This window comes from Ptychodera flava, chromosome 5, assembly GCF_041260155.1.
Source record: "Ptychodera flava strain L36383 chromosome 5, AS_Pfla_20210202, whole genome shotgun sequence".
NCBI lineage: Eukaryota > Metazoa > Hemichordata > Enteropneusta > Ptychoderidae > Ptychodera > Ptychodera flava.
This window is the reverse complement of record NC_091932.1, coordinates 23,126,994-23,146,154: the sequence shown is the minus strand read 5'-3', so window position 1 is coordinate 23,146,154 and position 19,161 is coordinate 23,126,994. Positions and strand designations below refer to the sequence as shown.

At 36.7% G+C, this 19,161-nt stretch overlaps 1 protein-coding gene across 1 annotated transcript; it reads left to right on the top strand.

The window, feature by feature from the left end:
• Window positions 1-3,265: 3,265 nt before the first annotated feature.
• LOC139133300 (histidine N-alpha-methyltransferase-like) lies at window positions 3,266-15,445 on the top strand. The gene is made up of 6 exons (XM_070699830.1): window positions 3,266-3,555; window positions 5,532-5,736; window positions 8,391-8,531; window positions 9,593-9,799; window positions 11,010-11,282; window positions 14,747-15,445. Exons 1-6 carry the CDS (start codon window positions 3,544-3,546, stop codon window positions 14,938-14,940), a joined length of 1,032 nt encoding a protein of 343 aa, XP_070555931.1. The 5' UTR covers window positions 3,266-3,543; the 3' UTR covers window positions 14,941-15,445.
• Window positions 15,446-19,161: the final 3,716 nt, after the last annotated feature.

The window sequence follows — 19,161 nt, the reverse complement described above, 5'->3', positions numbered from 1 at the left end:
GTGTTTTAGGAAGTGATTTATCTAGTAAAAACATTAGAAAACATCCAGAAAACATTTACGTTCAAAGAGACCTCAAAAAGTTTTGCTTCAGCAAAAATTTGAAAAGAATTTAGATGTTGTCATAATGTCCCGCAAGGTTAAACATAAACAGCAAACACAATGATTTCTAGTGCCTTTTGTCTATAAGGCGTCAGGAAAAACAGTCGGCATCGTGTGTAAAATCGACAAAAAGGCTTACATACATATCAGACATTCAGTTAACAAAACAAATGCAGCCTTGTACTGCAGCGAAAATTCTAAAGATGGCGCCTGGGTCTATTAGAAGCAAAGGCGCTATTTATGGCGAAATAAAGACATGATTTTAAAGGTGAAGGGCTTTAAGGTTACGGAAAAAAGTACATCACACTGGTAGCATGCAGCGATGCAGTGTGTGCAGATGTTTGTATTTCTCTGAAAGACGTTATCTTCCTGGTGATTTAAATAAATGTACAGAAATAGTCACAATGCAGACTGGTGATGCCGATTATCGGAAAAGAGAAAAATGTGAACGCTTCCTAACATTCATCAAATCCCCATTCACCAAAGTTTCCCCCTGCATTTTGCGCTTGAGTGTGGCCACAGTGAGCAACGAATGTAAACCTTTCCTGTCAGTCCTTCCGAATCATTTCGGATTCATATGTCAGGATTGAAAATTATTTTCATCCATATTTACGACTAATGCTGATTTTCACGCAAAGAACATTGCAACAGTTTATATTTGACACAATTCCTTTCAAGTTCTGATATAGGTTGACGTCAAACACAAAATGCTCTCATAGTGCCCCATTTGTTACTAATATTTAAACACGAGGTTGATGTATACTTTAAAATTTCCATTCTGAATAGAGGTTTTCGTATAAAGCTAGTAATATTATATATATTTAGGAACAAAATTAATATGTCTCTATTCAGAACAGCATTGTTTAAATATACCTCAACCTCGTTCTTTCGTAATATCAACTGATTTATAATAAAATCAATCAAAATATTCAAAATGGGATTTCATCAGTAAAGTTGGCTTCAAACAAAATTGCTCTCACAGACACCTCTCCCCGCCTTATGCAGTAAATATCTTCCAAAGTGGTTCGGACTTATTGCAGCCTTGTCACTATGATGGTGATTGCATAATAGCGTCAGTGTCGAAATTTATGAACCTTATAGAAATCACGACAATTGCAACTTGGTCCTTTGATTGAGAGATTCTTTTGAAACAAAGTCTGCATACCTGCTAACATTTATTTAGGCTTTTTGTAATTTAAATTTAAACTGATATTTTAGGTTAAATTAATGGATTTAGTGCACTTATCTATACATTCGTTCATGCAAAATATTAATTTGTACGCCCTGTGGATATTGGAAGTGTTAATAGAACGTTCGAGTATTGCGAGTCAAAAACTAATCGTCCGTCACTTTGACCTATGTTACACAGTTTCGTTATCATTCTGCTCGTTTGATACTAAATTGTTGGAGTAGTAAAATCACCAATTGAGAGACTGTTGTATTATAATTGATAAGTTTGCAGTTAGTGACGATGTTTATTTTACATTATGAAGTCACCTGATAACAAACAAATTGCATATTTACCACTCGGCGATTAACCCATCTCTAAAAGCATGGCTGAATAACCGAGCTGGAGTTTCTTGTGTGTTTTCAACGTGATCTCCCCACAGGGAAAGAATTCAAGTCGAGGCCTTCTGAATAAGCACTAGCCTTACTGTTATGGAAAGCATTGTGCAAGTTCTTGACGAATTCAGTCGTTTCTTGCATAAATTTACCGAGGGTTCAGTTTTCGTTTCGAGTTGCATATTGGCTTTTTGTCGATATCCTGTTGGTTGTAGCCGCAACTTTTTCCCAAAAAAGCACTTGATTCTCGTCCTCTGTTTTTAGCGAAAACAAATTATGTACAAGTCAGAAAGGACAATATATTCAAAAGAATTGTCCGACTGACCCACCGATAATCACTGACGTCGACGTTGGCCGTAACATGCACCGACAACGATTGGAGAATAGGATCGTGAGCAGCATCGTTTGAACTTTGAGTCAAAATATTTTTAGAAAGAGGAGGAAGCTAAGATTGAGGAACCATAAACTAGCTATTTCCGAATGAACCGATTCTAGGTCAGAGTTAAACTCCCGTTTAGCTTTTCTTGCTATGAAATGATCACTTAAACTCGAGCTCCTTGATTCAGTTGTGTGCACAGTATTGCTTACACTAGTGTCTTTACAGCATTGAATACTGACCCGTGTCGCGATCGTTCCTGTAATAGACTCGTTAAGCCGCTTTGTTATAAAGGTTACTCGCCGGGTCTTAGTTTGATTGCTTTCTTGTGTGTATACACTCTAATGATGAGCTTGCAATTTAAGTTTTAGTATTGTAAAAAGTTCTGTCGCAAAAGACACAACAAAAATGCCTGTTAGATTCTAATGAAATGTTCAAGATCAAAGTTGAAAGCAGTGGTCAAATAAAAACATTGTGCACAATCTGGTGAATGTTAACAGCTGGCGAGAGATTGAACACGCCGGAGTGAATGCTCAAACCGGCGTGTGCGGCGACCATGATTGCTTTTGGCACAATTTCAGAGAAACAAGCATGGAGTTCGGTGTTTTTACAGCGGGGTTGATGCTATTCTTTTGCTCTCGAGTATTCTTTTGTTCAAAATGTATTGTGATTGTTGTTTGTTCAGCAGGAACTATACCATTGCGCTCGAGTAACTCGCTCCTACTCAGAGATTGAAAGGAAGCACAATAATATACTTTTCTTTTTAAACCTGTTTGCCACTGTAACAACACACACAGCTCATAAAAACGTTCACAGGGGATAAATAAACAGTGCCGCGGACACGACAATTAAAGGCGCGTGCAGAGTACGTTATCCGAAGACTTCGCCCACATCCTTATCCTTTTCACGTTGCTAAAATGTTGTTTTTATTTTGTTTTGTTTTTTCGATGTAGCTCTTTGAGCTCGTCATATACAAACATCCCGTAGTTTACTTTTAGATTAATTTGGATTTGAAGAGTAAATTGAGTCATCAGCAGGAAAGTTTTTGACCTGCACTATTAGTCTGTTGAAACATGATCACGCCCTCACGTTTCAATGTCATGATGACCTTAACTTATATTCCTTGGCTAAGACACAGAATGCAGATGATTAACATTAGCGGTTTCAGAGACTGTTTAAAATCTTATTTCTTTTGACAATTTGACTTTGTTTCCATTGCATCGTTAGTTTCAAACTAAAAGCTACTTTGTCGGTCAGAGGATATACGTCACTGCCCCAGTTTTCTCGTTGCCGTTTCGGGCTCCGGAGAGTGCCGTGTGCAAAACAACTTATTTGAAAAATACACCTCATATAGAGCAATAGTATCGCATGTTTTGACACTTTTGGGAAAAAGTACGCAACAACCTAGGCGGACGGATTCTTTTCGCAAGCGAGAACGTCGGATCAACCGAAGAAAGCAACAAAGTCTTTGATCGAACTTTGCTTTCTGGTAATATTGGATTACGATGGAGAAACAGGTGGGTGTCAGAGAGAGGCATTGGACAAACTTAAGTTATTCAAGTTTATTCAGACTTTGTCATAAAGAGCTGAGACTTGCATCGCTGAAGTTTTAAGTTTTGACAAAATTGACACAAATAGAAAACGTTTGGATGTTTGGAATACTATAACTAACATGATTGGAACTAATTGGGGATAATTGGATTGTGAAGTTATGTCGATTTAATCTACAAATGTAATGTCTTCTGCTTTTCTGTTTACGTTACACACTGTTTTTATAAGTAATTTGCAATATTGCAACATTCAGCTATATGACTCCTAACACTTTTTAGAAATTTGAAAAACATGAAAATCCAGTTATCCTAAATTAGTTCCGATCGTGTTAATTCAAAAAAATACTCAATATTATCACACTGAAGAATAAATAGACTAGCTGTGCATTATTTGGATCAAAGATTTTTACGAGTGCTCTGCGAACGAAATCTACATTTATTTACTTTGAATTCGCGATTCGAAATATCTCTTTACAGTGCGCCGTGATTTGGAAATAACTTAATACACTAGGACAAAGACACGCAGGGACTATAGATTATCGTGCGGTTTGCTAGGGAAGGGACTTGCCATACCCTGAGCACCATTGCACCCCGAAGCAGCGGCGTGGCTTGCTAGTTGTAATGGCACTTAGTACAGTAAAAGAGGCTGGGGAGAGGCAACATTTCCCATCCAGCGGTGAATATCCCGAAGAGTTAGAACAGCATGAGATATATTGTATATACCACTGGTGCAAACCTTCCCTCACTCGCAGCGGTTTAAGTTCAGAACTGATTCCTCGTGTGTTAACGCGACCATGAAAGACTCCAACGTAGAATGTAATCGCATACAACAGCTATTGTACGATCTGTTTGGAGGATTCAAGCAAACTAGGCAAAAAGAGAAATTTGACCGTCTACTTCAGAGTTTTATGGCGTGCGCATTCAGTGCGAACACTGAATGAGTACGTTGGTATGTAACAAGAGCGAAAGGCATTGTTCTTGCCCAGGGATCGTGTGTTTTTTGGCAGAAGGAACATTACGTAGTTCTATCTCCTACGTTATTTCTACCAGTACTGAAACTGACATTTAACAAATTTGCCTGGACAGATAAATATGCGTTTTAAGATGAGAACCTGGTTTGGATCATGATGTCGGTGACCTTGCGACTGTTCAACATTTCTCATGACCGTCAAGTGACCTATGTTATATCAACCTTACTATGCCCAATCTTTATGTGTAAAAATGTAAAACCTTCAACTTTACAGAATATCCATTATGAGCGCTGACATCAACGGTTTGTTTTATACTAGTATCGCGTATATTTGCAATTTTAATTTTTAATAAACTATTTGGTCTTGCACGTTGAAAAACATTGAAGAAAAAGGGTTTCTGACTGCCATATTGATTGTTCGTGAATGGCTGCGAAATGTATATATTGTTGATGAACTTTTATATTGCAATGGAACAGGCGAAGAATGGAATTCCGTCTACAGACGAGCAACATAGTTACATCGAAACAATATAGTTATGAAGAGAAATAGGTTAAGCATCAACTGAACGACCTTCCTTGGACAACGGATGCTTTCATACATGCATCCCTACGGTCCGTCGGACGTCTCGAATGGAATAAAATTGGCGTTTACATTTTACACGCGCATAGCTGGCTTCAAAGTCACCTCACATCACACCTAAGGAAACCGTACCATAAAATATTTGTTAACTAAAACTCGGCTCAGCTTCTATAACTAGATTCTCACTTATAATAAGAACACATGACGACATGTGTGTTATCAGATTCATTTTTATGCGTAAAAGCCAGCATATTTTGTAAACTCCTGTACATCGTTATTCATTACAAGTTCCTACAGTTATGACCGTTGTTGTATCATATGACTAGAACGCATCTAAATCTTGGACCAGATACAATTGAACTTTGTAAAGTCAATTCATCGTTTGTTTTTCAGATCCTTGAGTCGGCCATACCAAATACCGCAACGCAGTCAGACTTGGTTTCCACAATTCTTCCTGGATTACAAAGCTGCCCAAAGTATGTACCGCACTGGTATGTATACGACAAGCTTGGTTCAGAGTTATTTGACCGCGTTACAAACGAAAATCCTCACTATCACTTATACCGTGTGGAAACATCGCTCCTGAAGGAACACACCGGTAAGTGGTAATTTTCGCCGCTAGTGACAGTTTATATTCGTATAGTTTTAAAAGTAACTTTCAATTTTTTTCGTATTACTTCCCCAAAATTTGGCATTGTATATATGCCACGAAAGGTGACCCTAATATTATATAGGGCTCAGCCCTAGGTGTCGCGCCAGGCGTTGAGATTAAAAATGTCATTTGTATCGATTCATGATTAGTAATCATAAAGGATAAAATAGAATTAATTGTTACTTTCTATATACGTTTGTTTACTCTCTGATGACAGTTCACGTACACGATGTCAGACCCTGTAGGTATAGATTTTCTGTTATGTGTAAAAAAGTTTGACATAAATTGGCAATTTTTACCATGATTACTACCTATTGTGTTTAACAAGGGACGTATTGTGCCATAATTAACTTTGCAATGGTAACTGTACCGCCTAACTTCCGATATTGTAAGCTGAAAACCAGCGTTACTTCTAAAAACGGGCAAATTTTGCACATAGTTATTGACACAGAGGGCGCCTTTCTAAGATTCAATCCCAGCATTCTTTGCGAATGTTCTCGTTCATATGCATGAGTTTTCTCACTTCTTCTATTTTTTAGGCGTGATAGTAACGATATTTTGTATCAGCGACAGGGTGGATAATAATAATTACTCACTAATAAAAAAGATATATTTATTAATGGCATGTTATAAAATAATAGCGAGCACGTTTCGAATTTGTTTATTTACGAGCACTCAAAAAAACATGGCGGCGCCCACGAAAGAAGGGTACACTTCCGGTTACTCGCATAGTATATTATCAATATGCGCATGCGTAGTCAATAAGCCGCTGGCTCGACTATTAAATGCACTCAACCTTTAACTTGATCCAGTGCGTTTCCTGGGCTTGAGGTAGATCACTTCTCGGGGACAGATATTCAGACTCTAAAACTTTTACAATCTTTCTGACCTACCACTTGTGGGGTTCAATATAGAGCTCTTGGTATGAGAAAAAAAAATCACCGTCTTAGGTTATCGAAGATCGGAAATTTTACTTTTCTCCATAGAGTTAACACTAGGATGGCGGCCATTTGGAATTTAAATTATCAGTAAATCTTTCGTTATTTGTTTCTCTAGTACCACGGTGACCCCTTATTTTTAGTCTTGACTTTGAATGAGAACGGTGGAAAGAGTCATCGAGGAAAGTTTGGGCACAAGTTTCAGTCTTTCACTTTCTAGGCGCATATATTACCTTAAGTGACTAAATTCCCTTTTAAAATAGCCTCTAAGACTAAATTCAGGAAACTGTTTCGACCAGGTAGCCACTCTTACAGACTGAGTCACGTGACTTTGATAGATGAGCCAATAGAGCAAGAAAAGAGAGTGTGTAAGGCATGAGAGATAAAACGCAATAAACATAAATATGTAATGAAAACAAATATTTCTTATTTCCGCCTCGGTGCGTTGGAAAACGCATGTACTTACGTCCGTCGCCGGATACAGCACAGGCTACCCAGACAGTATTAATAAGCTCATTATTGAGTTTTTCTCACTGTTTTCTCTATCAGTTCCTCTCCTTTTCTTCATCACAGTCCCCCTATGGATATAGGGACTGTGTCTTCATGCTCTGACTGATCGGAGTAAATAAAATAAACGGTTATATAATCTAACCTAGCCTCTTAACCCTTTATTCATTTTACATACATTACAAGGACGTTTATCTCTCATATACACACCTTGTAATTAATTAGTCAACACAACTAATTATGCTAATCCGTGGACTTATCAGGGATTTTACGGGTTGGTCAACATCGCGAAAGATAGGAATGGTTACTCCTTTTTCATTTACATCTCTATCTTTGCAATGTTGACCAACTCTTGATAAGTCCACGGATTAGCATAATTAGTTGTGTTGACTAATTAATTACAAGATGTGTATATGAGAGATAAACGTCCTTGTAATTGGTGTAAAATGAATAAAGGGTTTATAAGAGGCTAGGTTAGATTATATAACCGTTTATTTTATTTACTCCGATCATTCAGAGCATGAAGACACAGTCCCTATATCCATAGAGGGACTGTGATGAAGAAAGGGAGAGGAACTGATAGAGAAAACAGTGAGAAAAACTCAATGACAAGCTTATTTTATTCTGTCTGGGTAGCCTGTGGATACATCAATTTATTCAATACAGTTTACGTGAAATCAATGGACAACTATTGTAGCTTTATTAGCTTTACATGTAGATGAAAGCAGCAAATCAGATGACTATTGAGCTAAGTAACGATCTCTAAATAGATCACCTTATTCCAAAAATGTAAAGGGTGTTGGTCGACAGTTTATGTTGTCGATAGGTCAAACCAAAATGCCTGACACCAGTAGGTTACGTTACAGATGGACAAAGCACGCGTCCGGCGTTAGAAATACGCTGACAGAAATTTGCGATTCTGCAGGTTTTTTAGAGAAGTAGCTGCCCTCACCCCCACCCGCACCCCCAACTGGCAATATTTCCTTTTTATCATACCATAAGTTCACTCCCCCAACGATCAGTTACATCACGCAATAACGTTCTTGTCGAACGAGTCAAATTCTTCACCTCATACTCAAATCTTGGCAGTCCTCAAGGCTTCTTGTTCGTTCGAAACTGCTTGGTCGTTGTTAATTGTTTTCTTTCTGTTTCCAGGTAGCATCATACGCAATTTCGACGAATCGTCCATCTTTGCCGAGCTTGGAGCCGGGAACTCAAGTAAAATGCACAGTTTGATAGAAGCGATGTTGGAGAAGGAGGGTTCATTACGCTTCATTCCCATAGACATAGCTAAGGGTGAGGTAACAGATAGAAGTATGTCTTTAACATGTTAACGCAGACTGCATTTTATTATTTGTTACGTGTTCCTGTCAACGTATTAACTTCATAACGTCCCAATACACAAGATAGCTTGATCAGTAGATACCAATCGAATGTTAAAATTATGAAAGTAAGTCCATTCTTGATACAAAGTTCTGTCTTTAGTTGCGAATCCCATGGTGACATAGTTCCGTACCTTGTGGGTTCAAATCCGATCAAGCAATTAGCAATTGTTCTACTGGTGGACTGAATTGTTCCTTAGGCTATCTTGAGCCCTGTTTAGCTATGTATTCACTGCTTTGATCGAGTTTGTGTATGTGTGTATGCGTGTATGAATGCGAGTGCTTCATGAATTCCTAGTGTTGAGGGGTCGAGGTCATTGAACCTATCTTTTTTCAAGGGTGTGGATTAAGCCGAACAGTTTTGACTCTGAAGTCTTCGCTAGGTTACGTGTAGGAGCCGTAAGGGGTGTGTTTGAATCCGTTCGAGAATTTACCAGATTCGACTACTGTCATCGCTGAAGCGGCGCCCTCAACGACAATAAGAGTACATTTAAATGTTGAAATGTAATCATACACAATCCGGCAGTGAGGAAGGGAGATAAACACACACGCACTTGAAACACAAAGATTGATAAACATAACATTGCGAAAAGAGCACCACAGTGATGAAATCCCTTGGAAGTACTTTAAGTTATAAATTAAAATGATGGCTAGGCTATATCGAGATGACTAATCAAATCCGTTCGAGAATTTACAAAATTCGACTACTGTCATCACCGAAGCGACGCCCTCAACGACAATAGGCGCACATTTAAATGTTGAAATGTAATCATACACAATCAGGCACTGAAGAATAGTGAGATAAATACACATGCTGTGTGCAACACAAAGATTGATAAACATAACTTTGCAAAAAGTGCACCATAGTGATGAAATCCTTTTGAAGTATTTCAAGTTATAAATTAAATCTGTGACTGGATGGGCTATATCGAGTGGACTAATAATTTATTGGTTTTCTTTTTGTTATTGATATAGAATTCTTGGAAGAAAGCGCTAAGACACTGAACGAAAAATTCCCTTCCTTAAACCTGCAGCCATTCGTTGGTGATTACGTCGATGGCATGGAATACGTCAAGTCTTTACAGGGACCAAAGCTATTTATCTTCCTGGGTAGCAGCTTCAGCAACATTCCAATGGCACAAATGTTGCCATTCCTGCAAACGGTCAGAAACACCCTTAAAGGTAGTATAGCATTGAGATGATAATATTATATCCAATATTGTGTATATGAAGAACATGACGTTTCTTTACATTCGGTCACAATTTTAAGAAAATTACTTAAAAAGTTTTCCTCTATCTTCGAAATTTTACATGTAATTTCTGACGTGTGAGCTCGTGAGCAGTGTCTAAATTGTCAGTGCAGCATATAATTATAATCTCTAGTGTCATTTGATGAATCCAAAACATTAGATCTCAATCTGTCTGTCTGTCTGTCTGTCTGTCTGTCTGTCTGTCTGTCTGTCTATCTCTCTCTCTCACAATCTCTCTCTCTCTCTCTCTCTCTCTCTCTCTCTTAATCTCTCCCTCTCTCCCTCTCTCTCTCTCTCTCTCTCTCTCTCTCTCTCTCTCTCTCTCTCTCTCTCTATCAATAACTGACATACTACATTGCAAAAAGAACCCAATTAATTCATATGTATCGTAGTCAAAATCATACAAAATTCATGCATTAATAAGCATAGCGATGGCAGACATCGAGTGACGTAACAACAATTTATAGGTAAAAATTGTACTTTTTTAGTAAAATGGATTTACAAATCGAGAATATGTACCTGAGGACTTAGCAAATATCACACTTTCAGAAGTGAAGAAATAAAATACAAACTAAATAAATGTATGACAAAACGCTATTAAAAGCTTACACTCAGACTTTCGAATAAAATTATAAGATGTAATAGCCTTTATTTCTGTTAATTGTGTACCAGTTTCTACATTTTTGCAATTACAGCTGAGAACAAAACGTTAAATTGACGCTTACTGGTCTAAGCAAGGTTCGCGTTAGCATAATGATTTATGGCGCTCGTGAAGGACATTTGGAAAAAATTCTATTTTAAAACAAGAGCATTTCCCTTTTGGCCACCCTGAACGTTTTTGAAAGAACTTGCATGCTTATTAGTAAAATAGTGTCAGCACAGAGATTTTCAGTCCGTTTACGTTTACTACTCAGTCAACGATAGTTTTGCGCGAGGACAAAATTAATCGACTTTTGGCGTAATTCCAACTAATCTTTTACGTTGCTTATCATAATTACGTGCTTAAATAACAAAGGTTTTAGCCTGTTATGGACAAAACAAGTGGAAGGAATGCTGTTCGACATAAAAATGGTTTCCGTTCAGGTGAGCCACAGTAGTCTCAATTCCTTAACTTGAACCCTGTTTAATACTTTAATTTGCAGGGAACCGTGACCGTTTTCTTATCGGACTTGACATAACCAGGGAGCCTGAGATCGTCGAGGAAATGTATGGCCATTTCACCTTCGCCGACTTCAATAGAAACGTCCTCACTAGACTTAACAAGGACTTCCGAGCGAACTTCATGCAGGAGAATTTCGAGCACTACGCAAACTATCACAAAAATAACGACAAGGACACCAAAGGTTTGATGGTTGAAGATCCTGAATACATAGAGCTTGGTTTCAGGAGTAAACATCGACATACTGTTAGTCTAGGTAAAGTAATATGCTTGAAATCATGTTATCGAGGTTTTATGTTTTTGGGAACATCGACTATTAGTGCAAGATGCGAGGTATAATGATATTCAAATATGCAGATTACATTAATGAGCATTGTTGCGGTATTAAATTCTATACTAATGACCCTTAATCAATGAGGAATATTCATGTACCTCGGCTCTTGCATTGTATAAACGTCGAAGTTTATACAGAAGTATAAATTGTAAAGGAGATGACTCAAAAAAAATATAAGGACTAAACTACACAGAGAACGACATTGACGAATTTTTGAGTATCTCCTATACAATTTGTGCACTCTCTGAGAAATTATTGTCATATTTCCTTATGATTAAGCAAAAGGTAGTCTACAGGCTTTGTCTAAGTCATGGTGTGATGTTTTTCAACAGTAAAATAGAGATTAATTGAGATAAAGGATGGAGTAAACTAGTTTCCTAGCTAACTGTTATACACATGTTTCAGAGTAGACTGAAAGATCCGTCGCTCGAGGGCGCTATCTGCGCTCCAGCGTAGAGAGCGACCTCCAGCGACAGATCTTTGTCTAGTTACTAAGATACTTACCAATTTATATCACATAAAATCACCCTAAAACATTTTGAATGTTTAAACAAAACAAAACATTCGACCTACAGGTTTCTGATGTTAAGCCCATGTGTACATTAAAGCGTATTAACTTAGAGAGTGATATTAAGAGCACAACAGGGAATAACTTTCTTAGCTGTTCGTAAATCAGCTTCTGAGACCTTTAGGTTAAAAAATCTATTTAAATAGTACTTTGATGTAAACCGTCTGCCCACTTTCAGCAGTGATGTGTATATCAGAGATTTATCAGATAATGTATTGACTTGAGTAACATGAACCACTGCAAGTACTAGATCATCACTAACAAATGTTATAATTTGACGGAACATTTTTATTTACGTCGACAAGCGTCCAAACAGGTGATGATGCTCCTAAATCAACAAGTGAATATGTCATTATCCTTGACAGACTACACCTGTTATAAGTATTTGAATCTTCAGTCAGATATAAACGTACTCGGAGATTTAGTTTAAAATTGTTGGGCATATTTTCTAGCACACATAATATGACTTTTCGAAAGGGGCATAAACTAGACACGTCACTGCTACCAACTACACACCAGATATTTTAAATTCCATTGCACTTTCTGTAATTAACTTGACAGTTTGTACAGTTTGACAGTTTGTACTTTTACAGTTTGTCCAAACATTGCCTTTTCATGAGATCACTGCCTTGATGACTTTTGCAGATTAAGATACAGGCATTTCAAATCGATGGCAAAACGATGTGTATGTATTGAAACCAAAAATAGGAAAAATATCAATGATTATTCTTTATTGTCGGTCTAATAATCACAATAACCACAATTATTTATGTTGCATGGCATTAGTAAACAATGAAAATACAGGGAAAAATCTATAGGCAGTTAATAAATGCCAGGTGTAGCTTTTAAACATTCAAGCAAAAAATGCAATTTTCTAGGCAACTTTGCCATTAAAACTGTCCTTAATATGAAAGCATCAGACATATTAAGCTTAGTGTCCTAAGGGGTTTTTTCAGCAAGGGTACCAGAAATGTTCAGACGATTTACCGAGAGTCAGCTATGAGTTTTTTCATGATTTAACTTCGATCATTGACTATAACATTGCTTATAATTGTCGAATGTTTACTGAGTGACCTTGCTCTCGATGAACTGATTTTTACTGTACAGTAAACTGACAATTTCATACACAAGCGGATTCCTGCCACCCGCTAACGTAATCGAAGTCAGACGTCGACACAAAAACTAGTGACACACTACCAAAGCCAATGAAGAGAGTAAAAGGCCAACTTTGAACTCCAGGCCTCTGTGGTACACAAAACGCAGTTCCTTCAATTATGAGGTCTTGCTTCTGTAATGGATTATCTTTGAAGTATAGGATAATCATTTTTAAATTAGTGGAATAAGGATACTTGGGTGAATAATATCAATTCCCTTTAAAGATCTCAGAATACAAAGGCAGTGTTCTGTATTCCGAAATAACTTCATTTACAATAACAAATAAAGACGTTCTTATTTAAACTTGTTTCGTTAACAGGACGTTGTTTGACAAACGTGTCCCCATTACCACTTGAATTGCCCTTATACACAATAAGACTAAGGTAGACATTTACGGAATTGAAAAATTAATAAAACCTAATAGGATTCCTTTTCATAATCTTTAGAAAGACTAGAGGAAAATGTATGCATGCCATCTTACAAAATGCATAATTTATCAGACACTGATATCTCTGTTAACGTTTGAAATCCTCTTACACTCAGCCTTAGGGTATCAAATACGTTGGCTTGCTTCATCAATGCTTATGGAGCGTGAATCGTACAAAGTCGACTACATAGCGCATTTTGAGTTTTTGACGCTGTGTCATTGCTAATGATACAAATATGGCAAACAGAAAATAAGACTAGCATAAACAGAGAGACGAAAATGTACCATTGCTGACGTAGGAAAAGAGAATATTCGATTATCCTAACAATAGTACGAACTTATAAGCTCCTCTATGGCAGTAATAATGGCTCACGATTATGACGTCAACTATGCAGTATCAAATTCATTTTAATCTATAAATACCATAAAAGTTTATCCGACAGGAGTCCTGCGTATCATGTATCATTTAATCCCTAATGCTTTGATTACGGATAGCGAAAGAAATATACAACATTCCTCCATAATGAACAAGTGTGCTTGTAACTTGAGACTTCAACATATAGGTAAATCGTATAAACCGTTTATAATATTATATTTTAGTCCTACGTTTACAAATCTTTTCAGCCGTCTCCGGCACTATTACATTACGTCCGTCCAGGTAGTGGGCTTTGGCAACAAGCAGGATCTTGTTGGAATTGCACGGCTCAGGCCCATGATTTTCTTGACGCAATTATAAAATGATAAGTCATCTCAGACTGATATCCAAAGAGTCATCAGGTTATTACGAAAATACTCCAAAGGATGCAGGAGACGCCAATGTCCGAGTGAATCCTTTGTGGTGTTTTCGTGATAACCTTATTATTATACATCTTACATCAAATTGACAGGGCAGTGACCGTTTTCGTGCAATGTCAACAATTTTTCTTCTGATTTATAGTCCAACTGTGGAATGCTATCTCGGACGCGCTTCTGCAAGTTCTGGATAGTGTGTGTGCACACTACACACGCCCGTAAAGAGCGCGCCAGACATGTTTTGGCACTCGTCAATTGAGACCCTTGAAACCGTTCAACAGTGAACGCGCAGATACAGCCGCAGAGGACGGGGTGCCTGGAAACCGTACGTGTTACGGAACGGGCGTTCCGTACGGTTTTTTTAGCGCACGCAAAATTCTATTGTTCTCGATGGTAGATGTATAATAATAGTCTTTTTTGCTTTCTTCACTTGAATCATTGCAGACAGTGTTGGTACGAAGATAGCTTTCCAAGAAGACGAGATTTTCTATACCCATGTTCCTGGGAACATGAGCATGAAGTGGGACTGGCAACAATTCGAAAAGCTCGCCAACCTAGCTGGGCTGGTAACTGACCAACTTTGGACCGATCCGGGCAATAAATTTGCGTTAGGGCTTTTAAAAGCAGACTCAAAATAAAATGTTCATTCAAGGGATTCATTGTATGAGCTGGATGGGGTTATCTTTGTCTTTTACCGTTGGCCTTTCTTTACATTTAATTTTATTTCGTTTGTGTGTTTGCTATTTTAAATTGGTCCATGGAAAGTGACGACAAGAATCAAAGCAGTGTTAGTCCGGTGTTCTTTTAAGCTTTCATCTTTCAAATATCAATTACCTCTCTACATCGAAATATGTTCGTCTTCTTCTTTTGCTGAAGTGTCTTTCTTTCGAAAAGTACATGTACCTTCTGAGAATAAACATGTGGTGTTCAATCTTTAACATTAAAATTCGATCCCCGTTGAGAAGTAGTATTGCATTAATATGAAACTTTCCTTTCAACGATTCACTTCATAAAAAACTCGGTAACCCAATAACGAAAAAAAGACATAATATCAGTGAATTTACAGTCATACAACAATTTCGCATTATCCTAAAAATCGGGCTACTGCGCTAAAAACATCTATAAAAATATAAAATAATATTTTTTCTGCAAACAATACTCAAACCTGCAAAAATGTATATATATATATATATATATATATATATATATACGTATACTTGAGATTACCATTACCATTACCGCCAATTTTGAATTGCCACTTTCCATCTGCGCCACACATAAACGGTAAGAATTGTCATATTCTATATCCTTTGTAAGTTTCTAATTTACTCAGCCTGTAAAGTCCATTTAGCATATTTATTCGGATCAACACTATCCTTACACTGTTCTGTATTTATCTGTATTCTCCCTTGTAGACATCTTCAACCTGATGAAGTCCTACTTTTAGGACGAAACGTTGTATCAAATTACCAACAGAATAAACAGAAAATATACAAGCAGATCAGTAGACGTGTGCAATTTTATTCATCCACTATATATATATATATATATATATATATATATATATATATATATATATATATATATATATATATATATATATATATATATTTTGTGGATTACGAATAAAATATTTTCGAAGGTATTTACACTGTCTGGTAGTATATTTTTGTTGCTGACTTAATTAATTTATGGCCGACTAAACGACTTACAAAACTATAGTTTGGACTTATTGAGGTCAAAATAATTATGCTGTTCATCGTAAACGCAACACTATACAACATCAAAGACCTCCATGGCCACTTGCACTAAGATTCATTCTGACTGTGTGAGTCTTGAACGTACATGATGGACCTACTTTGCACATTATCTTCAGATGTGTGTGTGTCAGAATTTTATGGTTGATTGTAATTGTGCCAAATTGATTTGCAGTCTCCACATGGTAAAAAATCTTCACCGGGAATACATTCTGCATTCCACTATGCCCTCTTTACCTTCTCCTGTAGGACGTATTGTAAAAGTAAATCACTCACGTTCGTTAGCAGCACTGGGGCTTTAATGACAATAACAACAGTTCGATTAAATCTTTTGACATTATGTCAGAAATAACATCATCAAATTGACATTGTCACAGATTGTTAACAGCATTTGATACTGTAAACCATGATATTTTAATCGATAAATCTGAACATTATGGACTGGGGTTACCTTTGAGGTGGTTTCAGAGCTAATTGCACTCGACAGGCAAATAAATTAGAATTAATAACCCAATGTCTCGTGGTGTTCCCCATACATATATTTACTTTGTTTGTGTGTGCTTTCGTTTGTCATAAGAGTTGATGAAAAGCGAGGACAGTCGAGGCAGAATATGTTTTGTGTTCGTTTGACCTTAAATCTTTCAAAGGTCAATTACTATCGTTTTCGCCTGTTGTTTAAGTACCTGTCCTTCAAAAAGTATCTTCAGAGAATAAAAAAAATATTGTGTTCCATATGTAATACTCAAATTGCAGAATTGCATTATTATCGCTCACCCTCTCCCTTCGGGAATAGCTGGTCAGAGGACGTCTGGATACAGAAAAGAGGAGTGGATCAAAATCTTCAAAGATAATACTGTTTAATTCTTATATATAGATGCTACACATTGCGACATGTTTTCCTTTCTCTGCTTGTGATCATAAAGACATCTCCTGTATACAATCTGTATAGTAGCTATTTACATATAATTCAAATGCAAACTAGTCATACCATCCACTGCACATATCATGCGCAATCAGACCCTCTCAAACTGTTCCACCAACATCATTACCATTTGATAGCTTTGTTTACAATTTGTAGACTTATTGGTAATAAATTTGTAATAAATTTACATTTAGTATAATGAATGTGTCTTATGATAAGGAAGACTTTTTTGAAGTGTGCTACATGTAGAAGAGTATCATTTATTGCACCATGAACAAATATGCCATTTGATAATCACGCTGCTGTAAAGTATGATAAACTCCGTGTGTTTTGAAAGAGATTTGCAAATATACTAGGACTTAAATATAAACTTATAAACACTTGCTATTTATGTAGAAATGTTGTTTATTTATTTATTTCACTATCTGTGATCAAAGAATCAGGAATTATATGATTCAGGATAGCCAGATCTCCTGCCAGTTATACGGTTCGTCAGTTATTCGGTTCGAAGTTTTGCAAGGATAATCTAGTATTCTTCATTCCTGCGTCAGCAATTATACATTTTTGACTGTCCCTTTTATTTTAGTCGGACTCTGTGTTTGTCGTATTTGTATGATTAGCAATGACACTGTGTCAATAACTCAAAATGCGCTATGTAATCGACTTTGTACCGTTCACGCTCCGTAAGCATTATTGAAGAAAGCCATCGTATTTGATACCCGAAGGCTGAGTGTAAGAGGATTTCAAACGTTAACAGGGATAGAAGATTCTGATAAATTATGCATTTTTAAGATGGCATGCATATGTTTTCCTCTAATCTTTCTAAAGATTATGAAAGGGAATCATGTTGGGAGATTTGCCTGTTTAATATTTTAACTTGGTAAATTCTGCTTTATTCTCATTGTGTATAAGAGCTATTCAGGAGGAAATGAGGATCACGTTTGTCAACCAACGGTGTCCTGCTAACAAAATATGTTTAAGTAAGAACCAAATTATATGTCATTGTGAATTAAATTTCGGAATATATGGACACTGAGATTCTATTCTTGGATTTTTACGGGAATTAATATCGTTCACCCAAGTATTCTAAGTTCATGATCTCTATGAAGACGTTGCCAAAGAATAATTTAACGAAAGCAAATAATTTCCATACACAAAATAATTAATCCTCAACTTCAAAAACAAATCGTTTATTACAGAAGCAGGACCTCATATTTGTAATAATCGCGTTTTGTGTATCACAGAGGCCTCCACTTCAGAGTTGGATTCTGCTCTATTCATCGGTTTGATGGTCTGTCACTAGTTTTAGTGTTGACGCCTCTATTCGATTAAGTAAGCGGGTAGCATGACCCCTTTTGCGTATTGCATTGTCAGATTACGATGCTAATAAGTTCATCAAGAGTTAGATAAATATGTAAACACTTGATTGTAAGCAATGTTAATGTCATTAATTTAAGTAGAATCATGAAAGAACTCATGGCCGAATCTCGATAAATCAACTGAAAATTGCTAGTGCTCTTGCTGAAAAAAGTGGGAAATGATATATCTTATGCTTAGGAATATTTTCGTGGCAAGTCGCCCAGAAAGCTACGTTGTTTTCTTGAATGTTTAAAAGCCATACTTGGCATTAGTTCATTGCCTGTAAATTTCTACGAGTATTTTCTTTCGTACTTATGCCATGCAAAATATATAGTGATCATTGTTGTTCTTTTTGCTGTCATTGCCTAAATGTCTTTTTAACATTGATATGGAATACCTGTATCATTAAATGCATCTCCCAAAGGCATCTTATGAAGGGAGTGATCTCGTCAAATGACAGAAATATATCTGTACAAACGATAGAAATAATTACATAACGCATCACGGAAATTAATGTTACGAAATAAATTATCTGGCATGTAGTTGGGTGTATAGCAGAGAATGTAGTGACGTGACTAATTTATGCCTCTTTCGAAAAGTCATATTGTGTGTGCTAGAAAATATGTTCAATGATTTTAAACTAAATCTTCAAATTTTTATATCTGAGAGAAGATTCAAAACAGCTACAGTCTGTCACAAAGCATGACATTTTCACTTGATGATTTAGGAGCATACTCACCTGTTTGGACGCTTGTCGACCTAAATAAAGGTTAAGTCAAATTATAATAATTATTGGTGATGATCTAGTACTTGTGACGGTT

What these genes read in the sequence shown, in the direction of transcription:
- LOC139133300 (XM_070699830.1), top strand. An exon ending in GCTCCTGAAGGAACACACCG is followed by an intron (nt 5,737 to 8,390) that starts GTAAGTGGTAAT and finishes TTCTGTTTCCAG; the next exon opens with GTAGCATCATACGCAATTTC. An exon ending in TCCCATAGACATAGCTAAGG is followed by an intron (nt 8,532 to 9,592) that starts GTGAGGTAACAG and finishes TTATTGATATAG; the next exon opens with AATTCTTGGAAGAAAGCGCT.